The 25943-nt window shown below is 47.4% G+C and overlaps 1 protein-coding gene across 3 annotated transcripts in view; it reads right to left on the reverse strand.

The window, feature by feature from the left end:
* The window catches only part of Aff1 (AF4/FMR2 family member 1), a 160674-nt gene that overhangs the window by 81465 nt on the left and 53266 nt on the right, over positions 1–25943 (reverse strand). The window contains exon 1 of one of the 3 annotated variants that reach the window (XM_038323765.1): positions 18621–18836. The exons of the other annotated variants lie outside the window; for them this stretch is intronic. Coding sequence (XP_038179693.1) covers positions 18621–18637 — 17 coding nt within the window. The 5' untranslated portion in view covers positions 18638–18836. Of the gene's footprint in view, positions 1–18620; positions 18837–25943 lie in introns of those variants that run through there. 3 annotated transcript variants of the gene reach the window in all.

Consider the following 25943-nt stretch of genomic DNA (forward strand, 5'->3'; position numbering starts at 1 on the left):
AGAGCTGCTTGCTCTCCTGGGCTAGCTACCTTCACAGAGCTGCCTCCCATATCTTTTCAACTCCTAAATCTGATATTGTTCATTGCCGCCGCCTCCTCCCCACTCACCCCCATCCCAGGCCCTGGCCTCCTAAAAGGCTCCAGCTGCAAAGGGAGGGTGGCAGCAAACATGACCTCCTGCAGGGAACTCAGCACCCATTTGTCTGTCTCTTCGGGTCACCTTTCCAAGCAAGCAAGGCTGGAGGATGGGGAAAGGCCCAGCTGTTCCCAGGTGCCACTAGCAGACTGCATTTGCTGTCCCTATAGATAGACAGACTCTAGGTGTACCTGGGGGCTCCCCAAGGACGCAGACCCGCCCCCAGGGTGTCATAGGCAGCAGAGCTTACACACTGCCACTCCACCCACATCTGAGTGGAATGATCATGTTCAGACATCAAACAACTCAGAATTCCGCAGAATCCCGTCACTCTGTACGATGACAAACTGTGAATCATTGTCTGGCACCTAAAATGGATCTTGCCAGCAGATCCTTCTGCCCATGAAATGACTCAAGCTTAGAAGGACGTTGACATCACCCCTTCCCAGGTGCATCAGGGAGCAGCTGAGTGACACCATGTGCTCAGGGGCTGCTGGGAGGAAGCTGTCAGCTTCCCACACTTGCTAATTAATCACAAAGAAAACTGCACTAAACAGAGGGGGAGGAAGGGGAATAAGTCTGGGAGACATTTATAGCAAACACACTTATTTTTAAGTCAACAGACACAGGATAGTTGGTATATGTTACTTTAGGGAAGGAGATGGCTCTACCCGGAAAGGGACTTGCTGTCAAACTTGAAAGCCAAGTTTGATCTCCAGAAACTCACATGTTGAAAGAACATGGCCCTGTGAATTTTCCTCACACCTGCATGTGGTGCTGTGGCATGCATGCATCCACAAACATACATACTAAATAAATAGACAGAGAATTCCAAGGTTATGTCTAGGACTAAAACATCAACAATAAAAATTCCACCTGAAAGTCCATACAGGTAAGAGCACAGGATGGAGCTGAGCGGTTCCCTCAGGGCCAAGAGCCCTCTGTAGACTTCACCTGTGCGGGAGGGGGGCGGGAAGCTACAAACTGCAAGTCTAAAGCCCAGGGTTACAGGGAGATGGACCGAGTTTGAGCTTCCATCCTGTGGGAGACATTATGCACAATGTACCACACTGTCCCTGCTGCCCACTGCAGATGTCACACAACATCAAATTCAGGAGCCTGCAGGTGAGGCCCCATTCCCATCCCGGCTCCTCCCCAAAAGCCACACTGGCCTTTTCAGGCCCCGAACAAGTCCAGCCGTGTCCCGTGCCCCGTCTGGACGCCCTGTGCCTGGAGCAGCGTCTCTCGTCACTGGTATCTCATGTCCTAGATCTACATACGGCTCACCTCACAGCAGAGGCTCGCGAGCCCTCTCCTTGCTTCATCTCTCGATCTAAAATTAACTTGTCCGCTAGCTAATGCGTTCAGTGATCCCATAGCTCCCAACCCAGTGCTAACGCCCTCGGCGACAGGGCCACTGGGAGAGTGGGAACCGACTGCCCCACACCTGCCCTGCAGGCAGAAGAAAATGAGCTCGTTTTCAATAAAAGCATGCATTTTGAAAGGATGGTTTTTCAAAAGATAACTTTTAAAAGATAATAACTTTCATAAAACAGGCAATTATAGACACCATTCTCTAGATGTTTAATAATCAACAAATACCCAAGTACCAAACAGGAAACGAGAAAAATTAAGACATCCCCTAGCTCATGCTGTGTGTCATTAGACTGTTAAATTGTAGCAACTGCGGGACACGTGAACATTTTTTTCTCACAAGAAATTATTCAGAAGCAAGTTCATGTTTCTGCTGTATTAAAACCAGCTCTACAGCCCATAAAAAAGAAAAAAAAAAAAAAGCTAAACATGGGGTGGGGTTGAGACACAATCTCCCCGTGTAATCCTGCCTGCCCTGAAACTCCATATGTGGACCAGGCTTGCCTTGAACTCACAGAGATTGGATGTCTCTGCCTCTGGAGCGCTGCGATTGAAGGTGTGTGACACTATGCCCCACCTCAAAAAGAAAGAAAATTTGTAAAGGTATTTCTCACTTAATAGTTAGCACCAGACAATCACACCAGACTGAAGGCTGTCCCTCGGGACACACAGGAGTGTCAGATCCAAAAGGAAGAGACCCTCCCAAGGAATGAACTTCCAACACACATTCACTGCACCACGTCCAATAGGGAGAAGTGTTTGAAACCCAGCCAGTGGGCCAGCACGGCTTCAGCCAGGACACAGGCTCAGCACTCAGCCTTGCTGCCCAGCAGCAGGAAGCCACAGGAAAGGCTTCCACTTGGAAAACGAAAGGAAAAGCAATGCCTGTGTATTGATAACAGCGAGGAACAATGGTGACAAGGAAGCTGGCCTGGGCCAATTTGTTTCTTTACAGACTCAGTCAGCGTACGGAGAGACCCAGCAAAACCGTTTCAGTCACTGAATAAACAGCACAAACAAAAATGAGAGGATCCAGCTCTGTTCACAAAACCCTGTCGAGGAAGGATGGGGAACTGGAGGGTCCTCCATCCCCCAGTGACACGCTCTTCTCGTGGAAACCAGAGTTAAACAGACTGCTGTAGGCACAACACTAAAGAGAAACTTGCTATGCTTTTATATCAGGCTCCAGCACTTAATCTTATTTTCATATTATCCAAAGGGAACAACAAAAGTTTGAGAACAAATTGTCCATAAAGATGTTTACGGGAATCATCGGCATTTCTTCTCCCCGCCCTGGCTTGTGTTTACCTCGCCCTTTGGTGAGTTTAATTACACACGCCACTCTTGTTCTCACAGAAAGTGGACCGTCGTAAAAACTAGAGGCAGTGGCTATTTCAAAGGGAGGAACAGGGGACTGTTAGAGGTGGCTGGCAGCGAGCACCAGGGCTTCGTATGGCAACAGCAACAATTACATGTTTCTAAATATTCTCATTTTCATCATAGCCCAGATCACCCCCCACCACCCACTGTAATTGGCATCTCCTTAAATGGTACATTACTGCTTCTCTGGAACAGTCCCCCGTCATTTAACCTCTGCAGAGCAGTACTGTGTACTTTACAGAGCTTAGCAGGATTCCTTGGCTGGGTTTTGGTCCAGGCATCAACATTTAGATGACACTCTGGTCACTTGCATAAAACAAGGGGTGTTTATTAATCTCAACAAAGCATCCCACCTTTGTGACTAAGAAACTAAAGGCAGAAGAATCTTAAGCGATTGTGCCCTTGGTAGATCCTTAAAATGTCCACGTTTGCTCAATCTCGGAAAAGCAGAGGCTCCAATCCGCCGTAAGTGAGCAAAAGAAAAATATCTGAGGTTATCACATACCTGTGACATGACAAAGATTAGCGTTTGATTATAAAATACTTGTCTTGGAATACAATGGCATCTGCCTAAATTTCTTCATGCACACAAATGTCTGGTTTCCTGTGCTCTAGCACTGGCACCTCGGAGAACAACAGAAAACCCACTTATTTCCAGGAAATATTGACTACACCCTGCAGAGATACACAAAGGAAGCAAAGGTTGCTGACAGTGTTGAGGAATGAGGAACACGGGCGCTGAGGAGCCTGGGTAATGTGGAGCGGTGTGCAGACATCTGAACTGGGTCCTGAAAGATGAGCACAAGTCTCCAGGAGGGCAGGGACCCCATGACCCCTGGAGCAAGCGTTGTGAAGAGCCATCATTCACCAGGGACTGTTTGTGCCTATCTCACCCCAACCCCCACGTCAAATTTCTCGAGGACTGAAAAAGCCCTGGTAATTTGTGGGGATGACCGCTCCTCCCTCCCTCCCTCTCCCTCTCTCTCTCTCTCTCTCTCTCTCTCTCTCCCTCTCTCTCTCACACACACACACACACACACACACTCTGCTGCTGGGCCACCCTAACTATTTCCCACCACCACGACCTGCCGGCTTCTTCAGACACACACAAGGACCACAGGCTAACGACACATACAACGCCGTCCTAGGGAAAGAACAGAGCGTGGACAGGCGGGTGTCAGAAGTAAAAAGAAAATGAAATTAACTGGGGCCTTGAAGGACGTCACAAAACCAGTCGGTGCTATCAAGTCTTTTCCCCTCCTCCCCCGATGCTAAGCTGGCACCTCTGGGCTACATGAAAGGCTCACTGGTACAGAAGTGCACAGTGTCACCAGAGCTTTACTGGGCAAACTCTGGCGCAATTTCCTACTTCAAATGACTTTATCCCTTTAAAAAAAATTTTTTTTAATTACTTAGTGTATGGTAAACTATGCCTGCATGCTGTGTGCATGCAGTGCCCTCACAGGCCAGAGGAGGGAGTCAGATCCCCAGGAACCAGAGTTATAGATCACTGGCAGCCATCAGGTGTGCTGGGAATCAAAACCAGGTCCTACGAAGAGTAGCTTACATTCGTAAAATGCTGAGCCATCTCTCCAGCTCAGATTGGTTTTTATGATCACCTCTATGACTTTTCATTTTAAAAAGTAGATACTGCTTTGGTAATAATTTTTGTTTGGTTGGTTGAGTCCCATCCACCCCCGAAGAAAGGGTTTCTCTGTGTAGCCCTGGCTGTCCTGGAACTTGCTTTGTAGATCAGGCTGGCCTGAAACTCAGATCTGACAGCCTCTGCCTCCCTAGGGCTGGGACTAAATGCGTGGGTCACCACCACCCGAATAGGTGGAAATAATTTCATCTGGAATATTCTGTCTTTTCAGTAGCATAAAATTTCAGTTATCCACTTTCCTGACTTGTAAGGAAAAGGCTATAAATCTCCCAGCTTATTGCTATCTCATCTAAATGTCTTCCCTGGGCCCCTCATCCTCAAAGATAACAAGGCAGGGCTGTGTGCTGGGAAGTGAGCCAGGCTGGCCTGGGCCCCAGTGCAGCTTTCCCGCCAGCAGCGTCTCCTGTGCTGCCCTGGCGCTCATCACAGCTCCGGAGCAGGGAGCAGGGAGGTGTGTGTCAGAGGAAATGAGAGGCTGAACCTGACCATACTACAGTTCTTTAGAATGGGATGGGGTAAATGGAAGGGACAGGAGAAGGGGTGTGGCGGACCTGTGACTGGAAGTGGCAAGGCCCAGGGAGTCCCCACAAAAGGAGTGGCTTTGGAAAATATGAAGAATCAAGACAACGGCCTGCGGCTAAAGGTCAGAATTCATGCTCCAAAAACGCCTGGAGAAGTCGGTACCCTAGATCAGAGGAACTTTAAAGGCCTGTGTCCTGAGTGGGTACTGCTCAAAATTCAAGCTCATCCTCCAACCTTAAAACCACCTTCCTTCCCCCATCGTCAAAGTCGGCCACCCTCAAATGCCGCTGGGGAGACCCCGCTTCCCTTACAAGCCAGCAGAGTCAGAAATCCGACTGCTCCCTCACACAGTGAAGCCGCTGAGAAACGGCTCAGAGCGGAGAGTAGCAGACAGGTACAGCATCAGATAACCTGGCTGACAAATCACAACTTGCCCAGCTTCAGCTGGGGGCCAGGTTATCGAGAGATCCGCTCCCAGATTGCCTGGAAGGGCATCTAGCTATTCCCACATTTATCTCATCATGGCCCAAAGGGAAGGCTCTGAGAGCGAGCCTTGAGCTCAGAAATCAAAGGCCCAACCCATGCAGAACGATGACATCAACTGATCCCCTCTCCTTCCCTGGGGCCCCTGCCTGCCTGTCCACAGTTTGAGTAACACAACCCTGGCAGTAATAAACCCACAGCCCAGTCATCCTACTGCACGGTTAATAAATTCTTGTTTGTTTGGGGGTTTTGTTTGTTTGTTTTTTGAGACAGGGTTTCTCCATGTAGCTATGGATGTCCTGGAATTCACTCTGTAGCCCAGGGTGGCCATAAACTCACAGGGATCAACCTGCCTCTGCCTCCTGAGTGCTGGGATTACAGGCCATGCCATGCTCATTGTACTGTTTTTAAGAACAGAAATAACACCAAGGGAAAAAATAGGTAGTATGTAGTTTTAGTCATGTTTTAACCACCTTCCCACATAAATATCAAAAAACAAACTAAAATAGTTCTGTACCTTCTTTTCCCTGTCAGAACATCCCAGTCGGCTTTAAGGTTTGTACCCCTTTGAATGTTTTATATATATATAAAATTATTATTATTATTTATTTGGTTTTTGAAGACAGGGTTTCTTTGGAGCCTATCCTGGAACTAGCTCTTGTACACCAGGCTGGCCTTGAACTCACAGAGATCTATCTGCCTGTCTCTGCCTCCCAAGAGCTGGGATTAAAGGTGTGCGCCACCACCTCCCGGCTTATACCCCTGAATTTAATATTTAGGAAAACATATACTGACATACATAATTTTGTTTTTTGTTTTTTTGTTTTGGGTTTTTTTTTGTTGTTGTTGTTGTTGTTTTTTGAGACAGGGTTTCTCTGTAGTTTTGGAGCCTGTCCTGGAACTAGCTCTTGTAGACCAGGCTGGCCTCGAACTCAAAGAGATCCACCTGCCTCCGCCTCCCGAGAGCTGGGATTAAAGGCGTGCGCCACCACCGCCCGGCCTCATAATTTTTAAAAGTATGAAAAATAAGTATATTAATGGTCAGCTACAGTAACCAGGACATGAATTCACTGTAAGAATGTTGTCATAATCTGCAATAGGACTTTCTCTTGTGAATTCATCCAACTTTTCTGAATGTTTGGAAGTTTTACATCGACCACTGAGATAAACCGAGGCTGGCTGACGCAGGCTGCCACAGGTGAGTGCCTCCACCTCTCCCTGACTCTGCCCTCCAGACCCAGCTTGCAGTTCATCGAGCTTCATCAGAACGGGAAAGGCGTGGAAGCTTACGTACATCTAACAGATTTATAGTGAATGTAAACAAGCAAAGAAAGACGGCGGCTCAGAACCTGTAAAATGAGTGTTGGCCAAACAGGAGCGTGCGGATCCGAGTGTTCTCAGTGTCTGTGATCATCTTGCAAACCGGTCCCCACCTAAAGCCCTCAAAGGTTTGCTCTGGCTTGGTTTGGGGAAAGGGGTCTGTTTTTGATGAGGGTCTGGCTGTGGACCCCAGGCTGGCCTTAAGCTCTTAGGCCCCATCTAAGCCTCCCGAGTGTGGGAATCACCATGCTTGGCGCTGCCTCTGGGCGTAGCTCCCCAGGGAAACAAATGATCCAGAACAGAGCCTGGCTTCATGTTCCCTGGTAGCCCTACCACAAGATCTTGCTTTTACTGGGGAATCAGGTGTTTGTGAGACTTCAGCAAATTAACCCTCCCTGGGCTCATGCCCTGTTTCTTCACCTTCTGGTTTCTGCCTCTGAAAAACAAGCCCCACCGGCAGCGCGCGCGCACACGCGCGCGCACACACACACACACACACACACATGAGCTTGGATTTGAGAAAGGGGCGGAATTTACAGTTCTGTTTACCTAGTCTGTGTCATAGCTGCAGTCACTATTTTTAAAAATCACTTCATACAGGCCCTGCATTTCAAAGTGCAAAGTTCACCATTAAAAATTATCCTTAAAGAATTTTTCCCCAGGCTGGAGAAATAGCTTAGTAAGTAAGAACACAAGGATCTGAATTCAAATCTCCAGCACCCATGTAAAATGCCAGGTGGGAAGGAGAAGCGGGGAGACAGATTGTTTCTGAGAGCTTGCAGACAAGACAGGAGGCTAGCTGGAGTAAAATGGGGTGCTACTCACAACCATATTTAAAGTGCTCTTCTGCCTGAAGTCATATTTAAATTGATCAGACTGTAACAGAGTTTCCTTAATTGGTGGAATTCATTTAAAAAAATTAAAAATACACAACAAAAGGTCCAGGACTAACCATGTTCACTTGAAAATAGCTGTAGGGTGAGGGAACAGGGAGAGGAGGCGATGCTGAGTGTGGGCCCGGCAGCAGCCTCATGAGCCTTTTCAGGAAGCCACAGAACCCTGAGAAAAAGCGACTGGGCAACACACACCTGCTTTTCTGTGACAGTCTCTGATGTCGGCAAAGCTTGAGTGACAGAAAAAATTTACCTAAAACCTCATAAAGATCTTTTGAGAGGTGAAGGCTCTCCCTCAGCCTACCCCCATGAGCAGCCCTCGACATGGGCAGGAGGTTAGCTCTAAGCTTTGGTGCTTAGTGGCCAGGCTAAGTGACCTGGCTATCTAACCCGGCGGTTCTTGCCCTGTGGGCCATGACCCCTTTGAGGACTTGACCACTTCACAGGGGTCGCCTAAGACCTAATTTTGGGCAGCAGTGCTGGCCACAGTTTGCATGTTTTATTTGCTCTTTTGTTGGCTGATATCTGACCTCAGAGGGAAGATGGGCTGCCCACCTTAGCCAACTTAGTGCCTGCACACAGGTAAAAGGAAAAGCATAGGAAGGCCAGGGTTCGAGAGAGACCCTGTCTTTGAGGGAGGGAGGGGAAGAAGGCACACAGGCAAGCTCTACATCGTGGACTTGTTGTCTTAATCCACATAAATTAAGAATAATTCATTTTCTAACAATCAAATACAAAATTGGTCACAACTTACAGTCACTCCTTTCACAGCCCTCACAACTATAGAGATGGCAAATAACTTTCAAACAGTTCACTAAAATTAGATCTGCTAAATTTAGGCTAGAAAGAATAAATAATTAGAATACCAACTTGGCAATTTCCTGGGGAAAAAAAATTAACCATGGGTTGTAAGATGGTTCACAGGATGAAGATAAAATGCTGAGCAAGCCTAGCACCCTAAGTTCAATCTCTAGAACCCATATGGAGGCTAAAGATCCAGCTCACTAAGCTGCCCTCACACCATGGTGTGCGTGCACACACGTGTGTGCACACATAGTAAAATCTAAAAATAAGCATGAAGCGATCACAGAACCCATGAACTCCACCTCTAAGTACACAACAAAGAAAAAGCAAAACATGCTCACAAAAACTTGCAAGGAAATTTTATAATAGTGCAAAAAACTGCAAACAACCTGTTCACCCCAACCCACACTGCAACTATGCAATAGTACGTACAACAGAACAATACAGACTGACCATAAAAGAACCTCAAAAATTATGGGAGTTAACTGGACCTAAGAAACCACAACATTCCGTTTACGAATCCATGTATGTTAAAACGCCCAGAAAAGGCAATTTTACCCAGACAGAAAGTAGGCTAATAGCTGCATGGGTCTGGGAAGTAGGATTAACTGTGATTGACATGGAGATCTTGCTTGGGGGATGGGATAGGGCGGGTGATCTTCAAAAACCCATTTTCTCCTCCAGAGCCGCGAGATGCTGAAGAAAGAAAAAACGGTTAAGGGAAGAAGGTGGCCCCGGCCCCAGCCTCTGTTATGAAGCAACAGGAAGCCAAAAAACTGGTGGGTCTTCTGTTTGAGAACTTTGGTGTCGAACAAGACATCCAGCCCAAAGAGACCTCACAGGCTTCGTCAAATGGCTCCAGCTGCCGTGGCAAAGGGCGACCTTCTATGTCTCTAAGAACCTCTCCCCATTAGCTAGTTCACCCAGGCCCCAGAATCAAACAGCGCCCACTGGAGCAGGCAGCAGAGAGCAGCAAAAGCTGCTGGCCGGGCTGGTAAGAAAACTGCTGGCAAAGGGGGTCCCACTAAGAGAACACCGGTCCTTCAAGATGGTTACTACCTTGCTAGAAAACAAGGCGGCTCAGCTTGTGGTGATCGCGGGGGATGTGTACTCCAGCAAGCTGATGATCTTCCAGCCTGTCCTGTCTCACAAGATGGAGGGAGTCATCATCAATGGGAAGGCCAGGCTGGCCCAAAGGAAGCTGTGCACCACCATTGCCTTCACGACTGTTAACTCAGAAGACAAACTGCCAAAGACAAAGGTGGTGGAAGCCATCAGGCCCAGTTAAAAGAGTAGATTAGATCTGTGGTCACCATGGAGCCAATATCCTGGCTCCAAAATCTGTGGCTCACTTGCCAAACTGGAAAATCAAAGGTCAAAGAATTCAGCACTAAAGTGGGCTAAATATACACTGCTTCGTTTTTTGTATATAAATATAACTTTAAAACTTGCCTGGGTTAGTGGTGCTGATCACCTTTAATCCCAGCACTCAGAAGACAGAGGAAGTCAGATCTGAGAGTTCGAGGCCAGCCTGGTTTTATAGAGTGAGTTATGAATGAGTTCCAGGACAGCCAGAGCTACAAAGAGAAACCCTGTCTTGAAAAAAACAAGAAACAAAAACGAAACAACATAAAACTTGCCCTTCACTAAACAAACAAATAAATAAGCCTTTAATCCCAATACTAGGGAGGCAGAGGTAGATGGATCTCTCTGAGCTCAAGGCCAGCCTGGTCTACACAGTGAGTTTCAGGACAGTCAGAGCTGTTAACACAGAGAAACCCTGTCTCAATAATAATAATAATAATAATAATAATAATAATAAAATCTTCAGAAACCTGCTTACGGCCAATATTATATCACTTAGTAAGGTAATTAAAAAACAAAAATCAATGAAGGATGGAGAGATGACTGGGCGGTTAAAAACCCTAGCTGCTATTCTAGAAGACATATATGGCAGCTCACAACCATCTGTAGCTTCAGTCCCAGGGGGTGATGCCCTCTCTCTGACCTCTGTAGGCACTGCACACATGGAGTGCAAAGATACACATTCAGGCCAAACTCCAGACACACAAAATCAAAGCTGGATGAGAGGGGATATAAATTAATTGTGCCGTATATCTGAGGGATGTTACAGATGGAGCCGTGTCGTTCACCAGGATAGGCTGGGGTGTAACACAGGAAGCAGAAGAGGAGCAATGGCACTCAAAGCCAAGAGTGCTGTTGCCCAGTCACCACTCAGAGCACGCTTTAGGAGCAGTCTGGAGGCGGAGCTTTGCCAGCACGCCCGAGGAGGCGGAGGAGTGGGGAAAGCTACCATTTCAGCTGTATCAGGGAGTACGGGCAGCCTCAGAAGCTTTACATCAAGCTTTACATGGGACATGGAAAGTTCCAGAAATTTAAGAACTACAGATTAGACTCGAAGACATGAGTCTGAAAGAGTCTCAGTTCATCCTGAGGCCAGCAGGCTGGCTACAGTGAGAATATAGAAGGCATTTCTAGAAACCAAGTCCTTGCCAAGGAGGCACACAAACAAAAGCCCTAGTCTTTATGTTTTCTTAGGTTTTCCAGACAGGTTTCTCCACCTGATCATCCTGGAACTTGCATTGTAAACCAGGCTGGCCTTGAACTCACAGAGATCCACTTGTGCCTGCCTCCAGGATTTGGGCACATAGTTTTTTGAATGGAGTTAATGAGGACAAGGCCTGTGTCTCAACGGAGACTGAAGGGATGGAAGACATGGGCAGGGAAAGAGGAAAGGAAAACAATCCCTGAGTAATGGTGGCTCCAAGTTACTGGAGGGCAATATGCAGTATTACAGCGTGAGCTAACTTAAGTCTACACATTATTTTATAAGCCAACTTTAAAACTATTTAAAATTTAGCATATTGTCTCAATGAGATGAATTTCTCATTTCAGGGGAAAAAAATAAAAACATAATTAGAATACTGTGCACTCTTTTTAAATCAATGGTTTGACAACTCCAAACCACTAAGAATGGGCTTGCTACTTAGAAATACCTTAGTCGGTAAAAGGACTAAAAATAAATATTTTCTACCAAACTGTCGATTTCCCTTGCTCTATGAGAACTGGCTGGCTAATGCTACAGCATTTTGCCATACATTTACCTCCACGGTGAATCAGATACGCCTGCATTTTTAAGTTAGCACGAGGGGGGTAAGGGGGAAGGTGTAGCTTTATAACAAAACAAACTCAGACATACTACTCGGGATGAACGAACGTCACGTGGTGACTGGTCTATCGAGGCCACAAAAACACGTGCAGCAAATCAAACTTCAATTACGCCGCACGGCTCCATATTTCACTGACCTCTGTTTCTGAAGGAGGAGCCCCCTGAAGGAGGGCTCCAAGGACTGAGAAGTGGCAGCACCGCCTCCCGTGCTTCCTGAATGCGGCCACAGGAAGTGACATGTGCTGTCATTGAACACTGACTTCCCAGTCGTGGTCCCACTCTCGGAGTTGACACCAGGACACCAAGGCAATGCTTTCGCTCAACAAACACAAGAGGCTTTCACCGGTGTCAGTGCCTGTTCAGTCACTAGCAAGTCCCAGCTGCGTGACTTCACCTGGGCACCTGTGAGCTGCAGTGAGCGTGGCTTAGCGGTACAGGAAGAAAGCCACCAGAGGCAACTGAACAAGTTCCTTGGGAAGCGGCAGACCTTGTCAGGTGCTCCATGATCAACCGCTGTCCCTGCCGGCACCTTTCCTTCACATTTAGAGCGTAAGCAGCCGACTGTCTATCGTTAACATCTCAGTCACCAAGTACAATATGAACATGGATGGGGGGAGTTCGTCTACACTTTCTGCTGTTCCGCTCTGTGTTAGCAGGAGAGAAAGTGAATACCTGAGTTGTGCCTGAAATAAAAATTTAACCACACTGCACTTGCATGACTTCTTCCTGTCTTGCTAAGCAGTTCACAGAGATGATGTGTGGGCCCCTGGCCTCGGGGCCAGCAAGGCTGCACCCTGGCTCCACCCAGGACCTGGCCAATCACCGGCTCTGGGGGAAGGGAAGCCACACTGGTGTTAACAAGTACCTTGGTGATTCTTGTGTTCAGCCTAGGATGAGGACTCACAATCCCTAAAACATTCCTTGACTTCAGGTGTTTAGGCGCCATTTCAGAAGCAAGCAATACTGAAAGACAAGATCCTCGGGACAGAATAAGCAGCAGTGAGTGTCTGAAGAACGGCAACCAGGCAACCAGTCACAGCTCCGCAGGCTCCTCCTAAAGGACCCCACAGCCATCAGCAAGCCACACACCACTTCTGTGAGTCACAAAGTGGAGAAACAGTTCTTGGTAGTTTTCAGTTGTGACCAAACTGGGTGTCCTTTAAAAAGATAAGGCCTAATTCTAAAGTAAACACCGTTTAAGTGTCAATAAAAATATTTCTCCCTTTGTTTACTTCTGCTCCTTTGTACAAGATAATGTCACTACCGAGGCTTCCCTGCTAATGCTTTAAATCTAACATCAAATTCCAGCCCTGAGACTCCTACAGGCATTTAAGCCAGTTAAATTAAAAGCAAAGCTAATAAATCAACACAAGAAAAGAGACTTTTAGCGGAGACGGAGGCTTTCGGGATCCCGTGTCCACCAGCTAAGCCATCGGGTTAAGCTTTAACTCTCAGATAGGAGAGGAGAGTGCACCCGGGAAGGAGCCTCCACACTCCCTGTGGACATCGAGAAGTCAGCACTCAGGACTAAAGAAAGTTAATCTTCACGTTTGCTTCTCTGGGGTGTCAGACAACAAAATGTAAATTTTATTTTTCTACTGAGTCTAAAACTAAACTTCAGCTGTTACTTTTTGCTCTCTCACAATGTAGCCTTGGCCGTGCTGGAACTCAGAGAGCTGGGTTATGAGCGTGTGCCACCAGGTCAGGCAAGTGATGTTCGGTGTGCGAGGACACCATGCAATCTCCCTGCTCCACTACCCTGAGCCAATCAGTGCCTGTTGGGTCTATCATGACCCGAAGGACGACAATTTAAGGCAAGGCGGACTCCCGCGTCGGGGAGTAAACTCAGGTGAGCGCTGAAGCTCTTCCGCCAGAGAGCAGCATCTGCACCTGCACAGAAATTCTACTCCAGCTTAGGCAGTCATGGGGCTGGACCGGCAAATGCCACCTCCTACGGGCACAAACTGTATTTCCAAGACATCTCACATTCTCAATTGAAATCACTTATTTGTGAGTCATGCAAAACAAATGGAGAATTTGAGACGCCTAAAAACCGGGAAAAAAAGATTTATATGTAATGGCAGTTGAGTTATACAACACTTCAGAGCTAAACTACAGCTTTTCGTGACACATCAGCTGGAATAAGACAGAGAAATGATGCCTTGTCACCTGCATCCATGATGGAGCCTGTTCCCCCCCGAACGTGCTCGATTTTAACAATTTTAACAGCACTCATGAATTCTCATTCTCATGAGCCAGGTCCATCCAGCAATGGAACCGCTCATGCTAAGCCGTAGAACCACCCAGATCTCTGAAGAGATCATTTCCATTCATTCTGTCAAACAACATCCCCACAAAGCCAGCTGACTTTAAGAAAGAATGACTCATGGCTCCTGTAGTCTTCATCTGGGAAAGAACTAGACAGTGAGTCAGGAAGCTCGCTGAACTAGAAAATAACCCCTGAAGACCTGTGTGTGTCTCCTCTTCCACAAGCACTGTGTGTAAAGGTACCATAGGGGACAGTCGGGGGCCAGTCAAGGGTCAAGGACTGGCACACATCCTCCCCTCCAAATCTCTTCCTTTCTCAAAAATTATTCTGTTTAGTTGCGGCTACTTTGCATTCTGGATTTTCTTTCTTCCAGGCAATCAGTAGCTCTCCAGTGGGTGGTGGTGGCACAGGGTGGGGCCAAACTGGTTCTGTACCAGTTTGAAGGCAGTACTTCCCACAACAGAACAGTTTCTCCTCCTAGAATCAGAGAGACCACTAAAAACAGCTTTGTATTGAGCTTGGAAAAATCTGACTTTACATCGTTATTGACTTTGGGGGCTTCCTCAGCACTGACAGGTCAACGTTCCAAAGGAAAACTGTGAGAGAGTGGCTAGCCCTAGTCTCGTTTTGCAGTGCCCAGAGGCTTTTAACACCAGAAGCAATTCTCACAAATAAGTTCAACTCCCCCATGCCACCCAGACACCCTTCACCATTGTAGGTGTGGGCCAGGGTGACTGTCACAGCACAAAGGATTGCCCTGGCTGGTCCTGAACTTGCAGCTGTCATTTCCTCTAGTTCCCAGGTGCTGGGATTACAGAGTCTATGATCAAGCCCAGTACAAGAAGGATTTTACACCTGATAATTCCTGATGATAGAAGATATGTATTTCATCCTAGAATCCACGGACTATTTCAATGAAGAATTTGGGAGGGGGGGAGTTTGCTGGAGATTCTGCCACACACCTTTTCATTCTAGCAATCAACATTGTTCCTCTGCATGAAGCAAGCACTCTACATAGGATAAGGGCCAGTGCTGTCAAATTTACTAATTTCTATAATTCCATAAAGAACAGTCTCCACATAGAACAGACTCCATAACCGTTTCATATGGAAGAAATCAAGCTTCTACCAGTTCTCTCAAGGAAGTAGGTTCAGGGTGTGTTATATTTACAAGTTCCAGAGAAAGCCCACACTGGCCTGGGACATAGCATATGCCCTGCTCTAACTCCCAAATTTTCTTTTCCAAGTAGTAGTTAACAAATGTCTTTCATTCCTAAGAAATCTACTACCACCAAACACAGAGGCGCCTGCCTTTGAACCCAGGACAGGGAGGTGGATCATGATTTCAAGGCCAGCTTGTTCATCAAAGTGAGTTCCAGGACAGTCAGAACATAGCTGAAGGGAGGGAAGAAAAATAGGTGGGAGGGAAGGAAGGAGGGAGGGAGAGAGACTGGCTACCACCAAAGCAAAACAAAAATTAATACCCTACTTTCGTGACATCGTAGGAAGAAAAGTATATAATCTTGGTTTTAGAGCTGCTTGTGAGCCCAGAAATAACTAGCCATCATTCACAACTGAAACAGGAACCCCAAAGAGACAGCAGTGCCCTCCCTGCCTTGAGGAGCTGTGGAGCCGGGGATGCACAGCACCACACAACCCCGTTCACACTGGTCAGGGGTGGCTGGTTCCTACAGCCACTTTCACTGCCCACAATCATGTCTATGTGCAATGAAACTGTGTGCGCTAGGTTTGTTGGGATTTTAGATTTTTTTTTTTTTTTTTTTTTTTGGTTTTTCGAGACAGGGTTTCCCTGTAGTTTCTAGAGCCTGTCCTGGAACTAGCTCTTGTAGACCAGGCTGGCCTCGAACTCAGAGATCCGCCTGCCTCTGCCTCCCGAGTGCTGGGATTAAAGGCGTGCGCCACCACCGCCCGGCCGGGATTTTAGATTTTTGATTGTGTGTGAGTGTGCGTGTGTGTGTGTGTGTGTGTGTGTGTGTGTGTGTGTGTGTGTGCTCAGTGACTGTCTGATGTCCAAGGAGGCCAGAAGGGGCACTGGATCTGGAACTGGAGTTATAGATGGTTGTGAGCTGTCCTGTGGGTATTGGGAATAGAGCTTGGGTTCCCTGCAAGAGGAAACGTTCGTAACCACCATAGCTGTGCATCTCTAAGCCTGACAGATCACATTAACTGTCACTCAGGCAAACAAGTGAAGCATCTATGTGGCGTGTGCTCATGACCTTAGCTTCACAGAGAGTGTTTCCATTTCCCTTAGCACTCCCACAGAAACTTGATGGAATCCAAAAATCGTGAATCTCTGTCATACATCCTCTCTTTGAATCTCAAAGATTATCTACTCTATCACACAGATTACATTCAAGTTGTAACTGAAGAGATATTTACAATATGGCATCCACTCTCGGCGGCATCCACTCTCGGCATGCAGGCTAAGAAAACAACAGACAATGAATGGCCCCTTGTCATTTTTTGTCTCTGATTCCAGAGCTTGTGGCCAGGCCAGGTATGGACCAGAAGTAATAAGGACCTCCTATTTCATTTGCTAATGTGTTGAGTAACCACACTGACAGCTTAGATTATTTTGCAGCAGAGCAATCTTAGCAGAAGTAAAATTATACACTCTTCAAGCGAGGTGCAGCAAAGGAGGCAACAGCCAGCCAGGAAGTGCTACACTGTAGCTAGCAGCTACTCAGTTCAACTCTGGTCAGGCATGTTCCACCTGTGTGAGCTTGGGCAACAAACACCCTGACTGGGCCTCAGTTTCCTTAACTACCAAGTGTAGATAATAAACTTATCTATTTAGGTGACCAGAGAGGTAATCCAATTACAGCAGCTCAATGCTGAGTCTGATACGCACACAGTATCCAATTTATCTTTTATCTCATTTATGTCTGACGTTAGTCCAAGGGCTCAGGCATTGAAACAATCGAACCTGCCAGTGCTAACTATTTGATAGCGGTACCTTCACCTCAGGTTTTGTGCCATGGGCTCTTAAGGTAGTCTGACGAATAATGGCACTCAGGATAGCTTTTTAATACACGATGAATTACATAAGAACACAAAGGAAACAAATTATGTAGAAGAGTATTTGTCAAAACGTATCGGAAAGTAATGGAGTAATAGCAAAGAAGATAAACAAAAATCTTAATTTCTTGTTGTTTTTGGAGACAAGATTTCTCTGTTGCCCCAGCTGTCCTGGAACTGGTTTTGTAGATCAGGCTGGCCTCAAACCCACAGAGATCAGCCTGCTTCTGCCTCCTGAGCCCAGTTCTTAATTTCAAACAAGCGGTAAATGTGAGAGGCTTAAGACACCTGTAGTAATTATGATAACATTATGAATATCCACGGTTTCTGTTTGTGCCATGAGCTCAGGGGCTGGGAATGTAGGGGTTTGGGGACATATTCCACACAAACAAACATTTTTTACTTAGCATTTAGCAGAAGGTTTTCATAGCTGAAACTGCTGTCCCTACCCCTTTGCTCAGTTAGGAACCTTTTCCTTTGAACATGCAATAAAATGGCGGTAGAGAGTTAAGCTGAGTTGAGAAGATTAAATTTGTTTTTAAAGTAGGCATCACTCAGGAGGTTTTCTATTTAGAGAAGTTCGTTCCCTCCTAGGAAGTTTTTATCTCTTAAGAAAATTCAAGTCATATCTACACGATCTCTAACGTTTTAATCATCTACTGCTCTCCATGATCTGAGACCTAAAAATTAGTTCAGCTCAGCTTCCAGGTCCACCTTCAAGTCACCATCCTGCATCAAGTATGACACTGAAGTCAGAGCCTCTGTAACTGTAAAGCTCTGCAGCCACACTGCTTTCTGGAAAAAGTTTTAAAATGGTACACCTCCCCCCCCACACACACACACTCCGCTTCCCTGACCACCAATTGCTGTCACGACTGAAACGCCATCGCACTTAACAGTTTGAATCTTGGGCAATCACCGGTGCGCGATCAAGTTTTTTTAAGGCTCCTTTCCCAGACCTGAAAACCCTGGGAGAGGCAGGGCTCTGAGTCCTTGCGGTGCAGAGTTCTCTGACAGCGACTGCGGGTCATTAGCCACGCTCCCCTTCACCAACCGGGCGCATTCCGGCCTCTGCCTACTCAGCAGATCCACTCAGGCACTGCCGTTTTATGTGGAATCCTGCATTCTAGCAGGAAAATCTTCATTACTCACCAGGCAAATCCTCCCCCACCCTCTCCAGGGCGAATTCTATTTTCCATTAAGAGTACTTCCAAGTTTCCTTTGAAGACATCAATGTAGCAACGAGGAAAGAGCCAAAGAGTGCACAGGTGAAAACCCAAGCTCCCGCGACTGAAACCAACTTTACTTGCCGAAAAATAACAGCACTTTGGGGCAGAAGCAGGAGCTTTAACTTTAACCTTAACTTTTCGGGCGGTCCCTCTGCACCCAGTGAAGGCGCTGTTTTCTGCCTGACATTCGGGGGATGAGATATCAGTGAGCCAGCGGCTTCCTGCGGTCCCCGCACCGGCACCTCCATCGGCGTCGCCCCAGCTCCGGCCCCCGCGACCGCTCACCGGTCCGGGAAGGAAGCCCCCCGAACCCGCCTCACCTGGAGTGGGCTGCCATGGCTCGGGTCACACAGTCCGGCGTCCCGCGTCCATCAGAGCCCTCGGCCCGCGGGCCCCTTCGCCCGCGCAGCGCTCTCCATCGACCGTAGCCCTCGGCGACACTGCTCAGCGGACGCCCCAGGCGCGCCGACGCTCAGCTCCCTGCCGCTGCGTCCTCGGTTCCGCGACCTCAGCGCCGCCTCCGCCCCCCAGGAGCCACGGCTCGCGCCGAGCCTGACGGACATCCGGGCACCGGGGGCTGCCGGGCGAACCGCACCTCGCTCGAGCCCGGGGACCGGGGCTGCCCACCGCCCCGGGGCACTCTCGGGGCACTTCTAGACCGCCGGGAGCGTCCCCGCCGCCCGCCGCGGGCTCCCCGCTCTTAGTTGGCTCGCACTACGAGGGCAAAGCGCACGGCCCTCGGCTCCCCTCGAGGTGCCCGAGCTCGCCGGGACCCCCCTCCTGCGGGCGCCGCGGTGGTACGGCCCGCCTCCTTTTAAGGGCAGTGCTCTCGGCCGGCTCAGCCTTCAGTCCCGCCGTGCAAGCGCGCGTTCCGGGGACCCCTGCGCTCCGGCTGGGACTTCGGCGTCCTGGAGCCGCGGGGTTGTGCGGGGAGCCGGCAGCCCAACTCCGCCCTCGCTGCTTCTGGCCGCTGCCACTGCGGAACTTGCCGTCGGAAACATCAGAGATCCGCAAGCAATACTGCTTTAACTTTGCTTTCAGTTTTGAGTTTGGTACTCAGAGACAAGTGTTTACACAACGACTTCCCTCTTGGGGCAGCATGCGGATTACCCAGAAAACAACCATTCGGGGAAGTCCCCTAGTAAATTAAAAAGAATTGCTTCCCTCCCAAAACAAAAACCATGATGCAAAACGAGTCAATAAACGCACGAAAGTACAATCGAAATTGCGTCCAACTCTGACATCAGAAAAGGCACCACCAAGCCTTGCCTGGGAAGCGATTAAGAACTATGATGGGCAGAGAGGCAGGAAAAGGACTTCGGCTACGCCCAGGACCAGCTTGCTGCGGGCCCGGGAAATCCTTAGAGCAATATTGAACGGCCCTTCCTACACGGTGCGCTCCGGGTTCGTCGGGGACTCGGCGAGGTATATTGCCAGGTCACTGACTGCCCAGTTCCTAAAGACTAAAAGGCTCCCGGGAGTCCACTCTCAGAGGTCAGGTTCTGACTTTCAGAACAACACAAGACAATGCTGGCAGACTGCAGAGCTAAGTCACTAGAGGCCAGGGAGTGGTGGCACACACCTTTAATCTCAGGACGCCAGAGGCAGACACCTCTTAGTTCAAGGCCACCCTAGGCTACCCGAGGTACCACCTAGGAGAAACAGCTCACGTGAAGGTGATCCCAGCTCTTGGGCTCACACGCCTTTAATCCCAGCACTAGGGAGTTGGAGACAGGAGTGATCTGGCTGGGAGGAGAGAGGACTTGGTAAGACAGAGAGCCAGGAGCTCAGATCTGAGGAGGCAGTCTGAAGCAGTGAGTCAGGGCACAGTTCTCTTTCTTTGTGACAAATAGAAAGTGCACACACAAGAAGCACTATTCTGAGCCGGGGAGGACAGGCTAGATGAGCACTTGTGCAGGTGAGCTAGCTGCACCCTGAACATGGACTGCCGTGTTTCCTTGAAAGAACAATTCAGACTTCTGAGAGGCACCTGGTAAGTTTGTCTCTGAGGGAAACAACTGCAGGCGTTCATTGCAAAAGATAAGGTTTACATTTCCAAGCATTTGGGGAAACTCTACATAATGCCACCGTAAGCGAGACCGTTTCCCATACTCAAAAGGTGTTATTGACTGATACATCATGGCGTAGTGAATGATTCAAGAGACCTGCATGACTTAGGGAGCCATAGGCCCAAAATGGCAATGCATGATGGTACAAGATCATGCATGAGGGGCTGGAGGATGGCTCAGCTGCTCTTCCAGAGAACCCATGTTCAGTTTCCAGCATCACATCCTAGTTCTTAACTGTAAGTCCAGTCCCAAGGGATCCAAAGCTCTCTTCTGGCCTCTGCAGGCATCAGACACACATGGTACACAAACGTAGGTACAGGCAAAACTCCCATACACATTTTTTAAAAAGCAATAAAACATTTAGAGAACAATCATACATGAACAGGTGAGCTATCCTCTTGAAAGCCTAAGAAAGATGTTAGGGAATAACTTCCCCAGAATGCAGTGGTCCACACAAAGAAGCTCGGCTACTTTGGAGGCTGAGACAGGAGGATCAAAATTTCAAGGCTCACTTGGACTACACAGAGACAGCTCATAAAATAAAGATCCACACAGACATACCCTTCTCTGTGTAAATCAGGAAATGTGCATACGTTATATGCAAGTGCTGAGCCATTTTATAAGGGACTTACATGCCAACTGTGGTCACTTATTCTGTAAACAAAATAATCTCAAGCATAAAACTAGAGAAACTATCATTTATTCAAAAATCCCCATTTGGAACAGGCTATAAATGTCATTAGTATTAAAATTAAAAGCAAGGTCTGTTTGCTGAAAACCAGCATTTAAATACCTTCCTGTCTACACGGGTCATACTCCTGTTTTATCTTGTATGGGTTTGTTAAAAAAAAAAAAAAAAAAGAGTAAAAATGTAGCCAGATGTGGGAGGGACAGTCTAGGTTGGACCAGTGGCATGCACTTTTAATCCAGTACTCAGCAGGCAGAGCAGCCTGTTCCAGGCCAGCCAGAGTTACATAGTGAGACTCCATTAAAACAAATTTCTCTTCAGGTTGGGTATGTGGCTTAGCAGAACTTTTCCCAACGTGCAAAAGTGACCCTGTGCTTGATCCCCACACCACAAAATAAACAAGTGACGGCACTCTTCTCAAGTGAGACAGCTTAAATATGGCAACAAAAAAATTACAGCAAATATTTCCCCAGAGAAGAGGAAATAGGATTTAAAAGTAGACCTGATAGTCTCTGGATTCTGAGTGGTTTACAATGTAAATTAGAATCATCTAAAGTGGAAGTGGGTCTCACTAGTGGTAACAGATTTAAATGAGCTAGAAGTCCAGGAGAAGTCACTCCAGTGAATGAAGGTTGTGTGCACGTTATTGCCCACTGCTTTAAAAACCACCCTTGTATGGGACCCAGGGTCTAACTAGGAAATCAAAGTGTGAACAAAACCCACTCGCGAGGCTTTGAGAACACAGAATTCTACGGTTTTCTGATGAAGTTAGACCCAAGATGACAACCTCTGGTATGCCATGAAGCAGCTCACAGTTTCTCTGGGATTCATCTTGGAAACACCTGAGAAAAATCAAGACTGCTGAAGTCCAGCTGGCATGAATGGAGCACATCTCTAGTTCCAGCACTCGGAGACAGAGGCAGGTGGATCACTTAGAGGCCAGCCTGGTCTACATAGCAAATTCCAAGCCAGCCACAACTACGTATAAGATTCTGCCCTAGTTAATAATTGACTCACTAAAAATTTAAAATGTAGAGTTGTTTTATTATCCAGTAGAGTTTCTCTTAATGATAGAAAGCTACTTTGGGGCAGCAAAGTGCATCACCCGCCCAACAAAAGAACAACTTTCTATTTCTGCATTTCCTGAATCCATTACTCCCACGGGGCCCAGGGTGCTCAAGTTAGCAAAGAGGGCAAACTTTACAAGGTGAGTGGGGCAATCACTGTGCCTCCTGAGTGCCAGGAGGACCTTTTCATTAGCTCTTTAAATTAATGAGCTTTGAAAATAACTCTTACACGAGTGCACACAGTAGATGCATCCGTCATCAAGCCCAGGGCTTGTAGGTGTCAGGCAAGCCGTCTGGGTGTAGCCCCAGCCAGCTGTATCTTAAATATAATCAACAACTCAACTGAATTAGTCCAAAAATGAAAAGCAGGTAAGCCATCACCCACTGAAACAGGAGGATACTGAACAATGTATCCAGACAGAGGGTCCTAGACCACAGGAGACCCCACAAAGCTAGAACAGGTAGAGGGAAACAAGGGGAGAGGAGAGGTAAGAGGAAGGATGGAGGGAAGGGAGAGGAGGAGAGAGAGGGAATTCAGAGCCACTGGAATAATCCATGTTTATTTGATAAAGCACACAAATAGGTTTTTAGATGTATATTTAAAACATTCCAACATACTTGCTATGTAGACCAGGCTGGCATGGAACTTCAAATCTTCTTGCCTCTGTCTCCACAGTGTTGGGACTCTGGAACTGTACCAGCACACCCAGCATAATATATATGTACATATGTATGCATTCATGTATATATATATATATATATATAGCAAGCTGCCTTATCCATCTCTCTAAAATACTTCAATGTATGCATTTATAGCACAACAGTCATGTGAGTATTATAAGCCCAGATAAAAGCCAACTCTCCAAGAAATACCACTTCACTTCAGTGTGTTGTTGTTGAAGAGGATGTGGTCAAAAATCACTGTGCCAAAAGAAGTGTTCCAGTTTCAAAAAAAAAAAAAAAATTAAAACAGACAGAGGAAAAGGGAGGAGAGGCAAGTGGAGGGGGTTAAAGATGCCTTCCCTGCAGGCCTGAGACACAGGGGAAACAGCCCTGGCTCCACACACCCCTCAGCTCTTTCACTAGACCTGCAAACTGGCATGACTTGGGGAGTACTTGTGTGACAGGCAAAGTAGGGTTTAAAGAAATCTATTTCCCAATGCCCCTCCTCCTAACCCCAAATGCCTTCTCTGTTACAAACTCTTCTCGCTCACTCTCGTTCCCACTTGCCCTCTCCGGTGGATGGAGAAAAGCAAGCCTCTAATCCATCCCAAATCGATCTTCAACGGTTCTTGCTCCAGGATTAAGAACTGTACCACTTCCAAGGAACCAATCTCTGCAGAGGGCGGCTGAGTCTCAGTCTGGGAGCAACAAGTATTCCTGGAGGGCTCCTTATCAGACACTTCCAGGTAGCAGGCCTGTGGCAGCCCTCACGCCTTGCCTCCCGGGCATTCTGGAGGAGGGGAAAGGAGGGACAACCAGCTGCTGCTCATGCTTCCTCTGAGACTAATCTGATCTCGCAGACTGGAGAGAAGGAGAGCTCAGAAGTGCACACCATTCTAGAAGAGGAACTCAAACCAAAATTTCCTCTCTTCAGCTCTGCCTTGCACTTCACTTGTCCTTGTATCCCGTTACTCCATTTGTAAGACCTACAAACATAGCTTATCTTTACTATTTACTTACTTGGTGGTGGTTTTTTATTTGTTTGTCTGGTTGGTTGGTTTGGTTTTAGACAGGGTCTCTCTTTTATGTAGCTCTGGAATACACCGGAATGCATTATGTAGACCAGGCTGACAACACAGAGTGCTGGGATTAAAGGCCTGTGCCACCATGCCCTGCCTACACAGTTTTTAAACAAGTTCTCCCTATGTGGTCCAGGGTGACTTTGACCTCAACAACTTCAGAGATAACAGACTGTGCCACCATAAACATGCCTTTCTTTTACTTTCTTTTTTTCTTTCTTTTTGTCGTTGTTGTTGTTGGTGGTGGTTTTTCGAGACAGGGTTTCTCTGTAGCTTTGAAGCCTGTCCTGGAACTAGCTCTTGTAGACCAGGCAGGCTTCAAACTCACAGAGATCCATCCACCTGCCCCTGCCTCCTGAGTGCTGGGATTAAAGGCATGAGACATCAAAACCTAGTTGGGAGCACACCCTTTAACCCCCCCACACACACTCTGGAGACAGAGGCAGGCAGATCTCTGTGAGTCCAAGGCCTAAATTAATGCAATAAAGCTATTTATGTATATGAAAGGGTTACAAAGGACTCCCCACATAAGCCCTTTGAGAAATCAGCATTGGTGCACTCCTATGAAGAAAACTCCATATTGATTCATTAGTTTTTTCACTGAAGTATGACGTTCACACTGCAGGGGAGTTAGTTTCTCAGGCCTTCTTTATGATAGACAGGGCAGGGGAATCTATCAACCACCCTATGTCTATCAGTCTGTCCATCCCTTAAAGAGAGGGAAGACACCCTGTCTCTAAAAAAAAAAAAAAAAATAGAGGTAAGGGATGTGTGCCACCTCTGAAAGGTGGTAGTGTCACAGGCCCCAGACCTTAGCACAGCCGACTCCATGGTGAACGTACAGTTCAGGCTGTAAAACTCAGCATGTAGACAGCACACAGCACCGCTGACAGAAAAGGAAACGAAAACCATAGTTCTGGGAAAATCTCTAACCTTCCTTTTTAGCCTCTGTAGTTCTGTTTCTGGCTAACTGTTCTTGTTAACTGAAGTATGTCAACCCAGGAGATAGCTTTTGTGCTTAAAAGTTCACCCTGAGAAAGGTCCCGGCCTACACTGGGATCCTGAACATCCAAGTGTCGTCAAAATTGCCTTAATTCAACCCACGTCTGAGTAGTCTTTTCTGGTGGGTACCTCACAATACTAGCAGTAGATAATAACTACCTGGAATCTTCTGTAAATTCTTCTGGAGACAGCTCTGCAAAGTGTCTTTGCTCTGGCACTGTTGAGTCCAACTGCCTGAATAAAGGAAAGGGTAAGAGGGAGGGCTCCACAGTCTAGCTTCCTCAAAGCACTGTGGCACACCACGACGACAGTAACAGTCACATAAATTAACTACAGTGATAGCGAACTGAAAAGACTCCCTTCTCTGGAGTCTGAGTCTAAATCCTGGGTGTGCGGGCAGAAAGGATTGTAAAATCACAGAAATTGCCACAAAAAATAGACACGTGTCAAGTCCCCATGACAGATGCGCAGACCACATTACCATAGCTGTGCCTTGGGTTTCCAAAGAGCAGCTTCCCCACAGAAGAAGCCCACGCATTCTCAACCAGAAAGGAGACAAGGAAAGAAGCAGGGGATGTCAATTCATCACTTCCACTCTGGACAACTCAGTAGGAGGCAGAGAAATCAGGGGGTGTTTCCCACTAGCGGATCATGGAGAAACTGAAAACCAAGAAACTAAACATTGCCAGGTCCTGTGTTTTTCTTAACAGTCACCACTAAAAGAAGTTTGGGCTTCCTGTGTTTTCACATAAGTAAGACAAGAGCAAGTAGGCACAATGCGGGAGACGAAACCTTTACAGAGACAGATGAAGACGAGGGGGAGAAAAGAGCCAGCAGAGAAATCAGCCAACGCTGGAAAGATCCCTAAGCGCTTCGGGTTCAACCGGGCAACCAGGCGAGGGTTAGTTGGAATGGCCCACAACACAAGGACTTCCTTTCCTCTTTGTCCCTTCCCTTTGTCCCTTACTGCTCCAACAGACATTGATCAACCACCAGATACCTTTTAGGACAAGGAAAGCACAGGCCTGGGGTTGGGAGGTCAATTTGACGGGATCTGGAGCCGCCTGGGAAAGGG

Source organism: Arvicola amphibius, chromosome 1 (genome assembly GCF_903992535.2).
Source record: "Arvicola amphibius chromosome 1, mArvAmp1.2, whole genome shotgun sequence".
NCBI lineage: Eukaryota > Metazoa > Chordata > Mammalia > Rodentia > Cricetidae > Arvicola > Arvicola amphibius.